The sequence below is a fragment of the Bactrocera oleae genome, chromosome 3 (assembly GCF_042242935.1).
Source record: "Bactrocera oleae isolate idBacOlea1 chromosome 3, idBacOlea1, whole genome shotgun sequence".
NCBI lineage: Eukaryota > Metazoa > Arthropoda > Insecta > Diptera > Tephritidae > Bactrocera > Bactrocera oleae.
In genome coordinates, this window is record NC_091537.1 from 79,081,584 (window position 1) to 79,090,388 (window position 8,805).

General features: G+C 36.8%; 1 protein-coding gene across 2 annotated transcripts; it reads right to left on the bottom strand.

The window, feature by feature from the left end:
- Positions 1-5,295: 5,295 nt before the first annotated feature.
- On the bottom strand, positions 5,296-8,401 carry Muc26B (Mucin 26B). Of its 2 annotated transcripts, XM_070106985.1 has the most exons (3): positions 8,243-8,401; positions 6,294-7,928; positions 5,296-6,239 (listed from the first exon to the last, which is right to left on the bottom strand). In XM_070106985.1, exons 1-3 carry the CDS (start codon positions 8,256-8,258, stop codon positions 5,455-5,457), a joined length of 2,436 nt encoding a protein of 811 aa, XP_069963086.1. In that variant the 5' UTR covers positions 8,259-8,401; the 3' UTR covers positions 5,296-5,454. The 2 variants fall into 2 exon arrangements, with proteins under 2 accessions (XP_069963086.1, XP_069963085.1); XM_070106984.1 differs by having other exon boundaries at positions 5,296-7,928.
- Between the last annotated feature and the right edge of the window lie 404 nt (positions 8,402-8,805).

Here is an 8,805-nt window from a genome sequence, read left to right on the forward strand (position 1 = left end):
AATGTTTCTTATTTAATGTGTAGTATAATTAAGTTCTTAATATAATATCATTCAAATAACCTCCACGACTTCTTTTGCAGAAACGAACTCGATTAACCCAATTTTCGAGTATTTTTTCCACTAAATCAAGTCGTCTGTTATGAACAGCGCGTTCAATATTGATCAAATATATAGCTATATAACTTTTTTATTTGACGAGATATCTTCATGAAATTTGCCACGCATTAATATCCAAGACTACGAACAGTCTCCGAATAAATTATTTAGATCAGACTACATAGCTGCCATACAAACTGACCAATTAAAATCAAGATATATATATTTTTATACCATTTTATGCTATAAGAAATGTATCTGTGAAGCGTATTATAACTTCGGTGCAACCGAAGTTTGTTTTTAAACGCATCCAACTTTTTTCAAACATTTTTAAATGGCTTCTGGAGTGACTTCCAAAGATTCTGCCAGCTCTTCTTGTGTTTGGTAACAATCTTCAATATTCATTGAGTACTGCCTCTAGCTCCTCATTTTCAAAATTTTTTGGCTGCTTTGAACGTGCTTGATCTTCTAAGCCAAAATCAGCACTTTTAAACCGTGCAAACTACTTTTGGCGTCTAAGCACAAGGTTCGACATATTTATGTGTAAAAAAATTATTATTGTTTGGGCTTCAAATGAATGCAATAAGCTAAGAATAACGCACATAAACAGTAGGCTTCCAACACACATTTGGAATATTGGTATAATGGAATAATAAACAATGTTACCACATCTTTTAACAAACCGCGCGAATATACTCGTAGTTATAAAAAAATTTAAACAAAAGTTTACTCTGATTAGATTAGCACGGACCTTCCTTGAACTACATAACCCTACCCAGCAGATAGTCTGCTAAGCCTGCTAACAAACAGCAACAAATTGCTTTATACCTGCAAGCTAAAAATGAAGCACCCTTCAAGGCGCTTGCCAGTAGTCAGCACAATTTCCATTAATGTGCTTAAATACTAATTGGCAGAGGTAAACTATGGTGAAAAAGATTGAGAAAAATGTGTAAACGAAAATGTCTCTTTTAACTATACGGTTGCGATGTGGAAAATATCCTTTTTGTATTGCATTAATATTTTATTTTATTTTTATACCCTGAACAGGACAAACACCCAAAAGGAAGCGTCGTGGACCATATAAAAAAATATATATTATATATAAATGATCAGTATGATGAGCTGCGTTGACTTAGCCATGCTCATCTGTCTGTATAAACGCGAACTAGTCCCTCAATTTTAGATATATCGATCTGCAATTTTGCACAGGTCGTTTTCTCACCAAGGAGTTGCTCATTTGTCGGCTGTCATACAAACTGAACAATCAAAATCAATTCCTTCTATGGAAAACTTTTTTATTCGACAAGCTATCGTCGAGAAATTTCACACAGATTATACTCTAAACTATTGCCACAATCTCTAAGGAAAATGTCGAGATTTAAAAACTATGACATATAGCTGTCATATAAACTGAAAGATCAAAATGAAGTAATTATATGGGCAAATTTTGCATTTGACGTAATATGTTCACGAAATTTGGCATGGATTATTATCACAGGCTCCGAAGATCTGTTTAGATCGGACTACTGCAGCATATCTGGTAGCTGTCATACAAGCTGAAGGATCAAAATCAATGTAGAGTACAACCTCCGGCATCGCTTCACACTCTAAAGAAATTGTTGTGATCGGACTACTATAGCATTAAGCTGTCATTTAAACTGACTGATCAAAATTAAATTAAAAATCTTACTATACATTTTGCTGCTTAAAAAAAAAGCACATGTGACACCGGTGAAGGGTATTATAGCTTTGGTGCAACCGAAGTTAACGTTGTTTTTTGTTTTTTTCTTTCTTTATACATTTTGTTGCACTTTCATATTAACCACTTCTAAGCTGCTTGCCTTTTTCTTATAGAATTTTTTAATTTTATCCATTACTACCAGCTGGCACTTCTTGCAATTAATGCGCTTGTTTGCACATACTACTGCTCACCGCTCTCCGCCCCATCGCCGCTCTCAACAGCTGCTATTGAAAGAACGTTAGCAGCCAAAGGTAGCTATTGCCAAAGGCTTCAGTGGCAAAGAGACATTTTCTATTTTACTGCGCACTTTTGAGTAGCCACTCTCTTACACTTAATGGCAATCAAACAAGTGGTCAATTTAAAAGAAATATATTTTCACAATAAGATGTTGGCAGCGCCTGGATACAGCGTGACATAAAAGCCACAGCAAAACGGTGAGACAACGGCAAAGACACGCTGTGGAAGCGTTTTTACGTTCGTATGTGTTTGTGTGGCGTACCTTTGGCTGGTAAAAGCACAACAGCAGAAATGTTGAAGCAAAGGTTCTCAACACTTTGATGGAATTTTTGATGGTTTTTAATTACAAGTATTATTCGACACACAGACATATTTATTTCTAACTTTTTATTGTTGCATTTCAAACGAATATCTTGACATTGGCCAACGAACTCTGACCGCACATGTAAACTAGATGCTTGCGTAATTCACTTGTGGCCATGTCATAGGGTTCATTTTAAGAAACATATTTGCCTTGAGTTGATGGAGAAAAATTAATTAAAATTTTGTATTTACTGCTTACTGCTTGAATTGTGGCAAAAGTTATTGCAAAATAATATTTTTGGTTGCAATTTTAGTTTTGTATTCTTTATTTAAGATATGGCAATGAATATTCACGAAAATCAAGCTAATGTATTGATAGTTAAATATTTCATGTATTTGGTTAGTCGAAGATATAATGCGGCTGCTCTCATATTCGATATCAAATTGTGGTGGCAAAGGCACCACGTTTTCTTAGAACGAAAATTTCACAAAATATTTGTAAAATATGTATAATTGGAATAATAAAATTTTTTAATAAAATATTAAAACTTTTATATACCAAAAAACTTATTTAAGGCCGTTTGTTGCTCGAGGAAACCCATGTAACGCCTTTACGGTTATAGCAGTCCGATCTGTACAATTTCTTTGGAGCGTATACCGTTCTCTTGGATAATAATTCGTGCTAAATTCCGTGAAGATATCTTGCCAAATACAAAAGTTTTTCATACAGGGACTTGAATTTGATCGATCAGTTTGAATGAGAGCTACATGCTATAGTGATCTGATATCGGCAATTTCAACAAATGAGCAGCGTTTTAGAGAGTAAATGACGTATGTTTCAGCTCGCATATGAACAGTTAAACGAACAGACGGCCAAGGCTACATCGACTCAGCTCGTCACACTGATCATATATTATATATATACATATATATAGTATATGTATTTTATAGTTCTTCCGAAGTTTCCTGTATATACCATGTTTAGGGTATAACGAGTAAAGAAGAGCTAAATTTGGCTGTAACCGCACATTTTACATTTTGGCAGTTTGCAAGCCTCAAAGCCGGGAAAATTATTTCAGATATTGACAAAACTTTACATCAAAGTTCAACATTCATTATTTGATGAAACCGTGAATAGATACAATCATATTTTGTATCTTCTTAACTAATTTTATAAGTCACCTCACCTAGTTTCATCACATTATTCTGACAAAGTATCTTACATATTGACCAATATATGTATACTACGAGTATGTACCATATATAAAGCCAACCGGTAATTTGAAATTCTTACATGGTGTAATATTGACCTGATTTTATCTATTTGATCAACGCGACATGCTATTATCAGTGCTCTGAGTTTCATTAAGATAACTCACAAATTGACCAATATATACGGCATAAAGTAAACCGGAAGTTCGTAAACCCCTGAATTAGTTAAATGTGAGCTAGGACAAATTTTGACCCGATTTTATATATTTAAAGCACAAAGATACACTGTTTTTGGAAAGATATTCTCTCTTAACATCAATAAGATAACTTACAGATTTACCAATCAGTATATACGGAATAAAGTCTACCGAAAGTTCGGAATTGTTTTATTAGGTATATGGCGGCTAGGGGTAGTATTGATGCGATTTTACCCTTTTTTGACACAAAGCTGATTATTATCGGGAAAATATGTGCTCTGAATTTCAATATTAAATATATATCACAGATCCACCGACAATGAATCAGTCAAAGGCTCGATATATTCGGTATCTGAGGGCTTTCGACAACGTTTAGGCGTGAGTTAATATTGACCGTACATTCATTGGTGCTTGATTTAGTTAATGTAAAGTGAAAGATTCTGATGAAAGAGTGGGCGTGGTTATCTTCCGGTTTTAGCCATTTTTCTGAGGGCAAGCAAGCGTAGTTACGTATGTAGGTAGAAGTTTAGCCCCTTTGGGCTCAATTATGCTTGCATGCACTATTCGGAGGACCCTTAAATCTTGCTATCTCATTTCATCGTTGTGTTCAAACCATTTGGCCGTTATGCTTTTTGCCGTTATGCTTTTTGTAAATAATAGATGGATTCCAAAAAGTCTATGTCGGTTTTGTGATAGAGCTGGTTTGTGGTAGTGCCGAAACCTTTCCTTACTCCCTTCAAGTTTGCAGCTGTGGCAAATATTGTTATAGGGCATTCCCATTTTAAACACATTTTCTCCAAACGGCCAATGCCCCGTTATAGTAGCTGTAAGTCTACATATATATAAATTTCCTGGACCAAATTATTAAGTGCTTAGTTCTTGCTTTCTTTTAATTTGGCCATATCTACATTGCTATCTCGCATTTGGTTATAGATTTTCATCTGTTCTGAGCTATTTGTTCAAATTGTGCATTTAGCTGCCTCTTGATCAGTCATAGCGGGCACGGTAATATCCATGCCTCGGATTGCTTTAGAGAGGCTCCTGACTCGTCTGCGTCTCTTTCGTTGCCAGAAATTTACCTGTGACCGGCAACACAAATTATGGACAAGTGAAGTTGACTTGCTAGTGAGCTTAAAGCCCTCTTACATTTGTTAACTACGTTGGATTTAATCTTACAATAAATTTAAAAGTTTACTCAGAAAAACTTCTGAAAAATTCACTTTTTTTTGGGTTCTAACTGTATATAGCCCCATAAGCTACTCGAATTTCTTAAGGAGCATAGTTTAGGATTGACAAGGCTAATGATGATCTCAGAGAGTAAAATATCAACTATAATAAGAGCTTCGAAAAAGCTTTTTAGTTAGCTTATTGTTTAATACACAAAATTATATATCGTACTGAGTTAAAATCATAAAAATATTCTAAACTCGACAACGAGAGAGCAGAAGAATAATATTGAACATCCCACACCCCTGTGTTTATATACTGGTATGTAAGTGAAGTAAGACATTTGTTTACATTCTCATGAATTGCTTGCTCAATAATATACAAGTATGTTATATATTTAAAATTTTTATAAAATTACATATTAACGTGTAATAATTATCATTTAATTTTCGTTTCTCCCTTTATCATATTTGAATTGGCATTTATAGTTCAAGTCAAATTTCAATATAATTGCTGATATGGTTGTATGCAACCACTATTCTCCGGCAAATCGCATTGTCCCTTCATAGCGTTGAAATATGCATCACCACAACTGACTTTCAGTGCATGATCGTTACGGCAAATGTAGTATTCGTTGCAGCTCCTCAGTGAAGGTAGCGTAAAACCGGTTGGTTTGCCTTGACAAACGTATTTTATGTATAAATCCATATTAGATTGATGAGATTGCGGTGGTAGGACAGATAGGGGTCTGACCGCTTGCTGATATGGTGGAATATATATGCTTTGCGGGCATGGTGTAGCTGTACATGGGCATGATGTTGTTGTACATGGTGGGGTTGTCGTTGCGCACGGTGGCTTTGTCGTTGTTATGCAAGCCACTGGAGTTACTGTTGGTGTTGTTGGCGCGCAAGTAGTTGTAGTTGTTCTTGGGAGTACATTTGTTGTTGTGGTGGTTATTGGTGCTCGAATGGTGGTAGTCGTTGTTGGACGTACAGCTGTTGTTGTGGTGGTTATTGGTGCGCCAATAGTAGTGGTTCTTGTTGGGCGTGCATTTGTTGTTGTGGTAGTTATTGGTGCGCAAGTAGTAGTTGTTGTTGGGCGTACAGTTGCTGTTGTGGTGATTATTGGTGCGCAAGTAACTGTAGTTGTTGTGGTAGTTATTGGTGCGCGAGTAGCAGTAGTTGTTGTTGGGCGTACAGTTGTTGTTGTGGTAGTTATTGGTACGCGAATAGTAGTAGTTGTTGTTGGGCGTGCATTTGTTGTTGTGGTAGTTATTGGTGCGCAAGTAGTAGTTGTTGTTAGAGATACAGTTGTTGTTGTGGTAGATATTGGTGCGCGAATAGTAGTAGTTGTTGTTAGGGGTACAGTTGTTGTTGTGGTAGTTATTGGTGCGCAAGTAGTAGTTGTTGTTAGAGATACAGTTGTTGTTGTGGTAGATATTGGTACGCGAATAGTAGTAGTTGTTGTTGGGCGTGCATTTGTTGTTGTGGTAGTTATTGGTACGCGAATAGTAGTAGTTGTTGTTGGCCGTACAATTGTTGTTGTGGTAGTTATTGGTGCGCAAGTAGTAGTTGTTGTTAGAGATACAGTTGTTGTTGTGGTAGATATTGGTACGCGAATAGTAGTAGTTGTTGTTGGGCGTGCATTTGTTGTTGTGGTAGTTATTGGTGCGCAAGTAGTAGTTGTTGTTGGGCGTGCATTTGTTGTTCTGGTAGTTTTTGGTGCGCAAGTAGTGGTAGTTGTTGTTGCGCCTGCACCTGTGTTTGTGGTAGTTATTGGTGCACGTGTAGTAGTAATTGTTGTTGGCCAAACAATTGTTGTTGTGGTAGTTATTGGTGCGCAAGTAGTGGTAGTTGTTGTTGCGCCTGCACCTGTGTATGTGGTAGTTATTGGTGCACGAGTAGTAGTAATTGTTGTTGGCCGAACAATTGTTGTTGGGGTAGTTATTGGTGCGCAAGTAGTGGTAGTTGTTGTTGCGCCTGCACCTGTGTTTGTGGTAGTTATTGGTGCACGTGTAGTAGTAATTGTTGTTGGCCAAACAATTGTTGTTGTGGTAGTTATTGGTGCGCAAGTAGTGGTAGTTGTTGTTGCGCCTGCACCTGTGTATGTGGTAGTTATTGGTGCACGAGTAGTAGTAATTGTTGTTGGCCGAACAATTGTTGTTGTGGTAGTTATTGGTGCGCAAGTAGTGGTAGTTGTTGTTGCGCCTGCACCTGTGTTTGTGGTAGTTATTGGTGCACGTGTAGTAGTAATTGTTGTTGGCCAAACAATTGTTGTTGTGGTAGTTATTGGTGCGCAAGTAGTGGTAGTTGTTGTTGCGCCTGCAACTGTGTATGTGGTAGTTATTGGTGCACGAGTAGTAGTAATTGTTGTTGGCCGAACAATTGTTGTTGTGGTAGTTAATGGTGCGCAAGCAGTAGTGGTAATTGTTTTTGAGCATGAGGTTGTGGTTGGAGTAACAGCTGATGGTGCAGGAGTAGTTGGAACATTTCCACTGCATGATGGTTGATCAGCTCCACCGCATGAGGATTTGACACCACATTGCAATAATACCAAATTATATTCTTGTCCACTGGGACAAACGCCAGAACTTATCACCGCACTATTTAGACACTGATACCATTGCGCTTGATTATTACCAACAACGTAACCGTTAACAACACCAGCACACGGTGCTGCATCAATAGCTTTTGGTGCGGGCGCAACTTCAACCAGATCTTCAACACAACCTGGATTTTGATCGACGCACATATTTTTCGCACCATCATAGTAGTAAGGGCAATCGATTTGTAAGCTTGCGCCATTATGACACTTATAGTAGCTGGTGCAACTGCCAGGTACCATGGTCTTGAAGCCATTCGGTCTATTGCGACACAAAAAGCGACTGTATAGGGCATTGTCGGCGGCGCGTGCACCTGGGCTCAAGCTGGCGGCATTTACACTTACTGCCAAGACCAGCAAGGCCCTAGCGAATACTGTAATATAATAAAATAAAAAAATTATTAAAAAAGTGTCTCACGAAAATAAAGCGTGCTTCTTCAACGTCATCGCGCGGAGCGAATATACATAAACGAATTTTGTTGTTTTATAAAATATTTTTCTAAAATTATTCCAACGAAATTCTAAACTTTGTGGCGTGACTCTCTTGCTCTTGATATTATGTTGCACTATGTCAATATGTTGAATGGCAGGCTCTTCAGATTTCCAGAAAACTTTTTTTTATAATTTCTATATATCGACTTGCTCTAACGTTAAAACATTAAAACACATTTAGCGAAATAAAACTTACCAAAAATAATCTTCATTTGAACTCTGTGAAACCACACTTGGCCACTTCTTTAATATTTTACTGTGCTTGCCGAAAATGAGTGAAGTAATATGTTGCCTATAAGGCCCGATATTAAACTATGTTGAAGCTTGCGAAATTCCCTCACTTTTATACGAAATTAATTGCGCGATAAGATCTCGTTATTTTTGTTTAATGAACGAAATATCAATTTATGAATTGATAAATTTAAAAGAAGTTTTGATATGATGCTTATCAAATTATTTGCGATCTTTAAGTAATTAATGTTTATTAATGTAGAGGTGTGTGTGTGTGAGCGAATGGTTTCATTTAGAAATCGTTAGAGATATAAAGATATATTGCTTGGCATCATGTAATATAGAAATATCAATGCGAGAAAACCAACAACACTTGCTATTGATAAAGAAGTGCTTAAGAAATAGTCTTGACCACGCTTGAGCTCAAGTTTGACCACGCAGCTGTACGAGGTGTTTAACTATATATAGGTATAGGTATATATATATCTAGCTATAAGCGCTAACTGTGAATTTCGTTTTTTGTTGAAA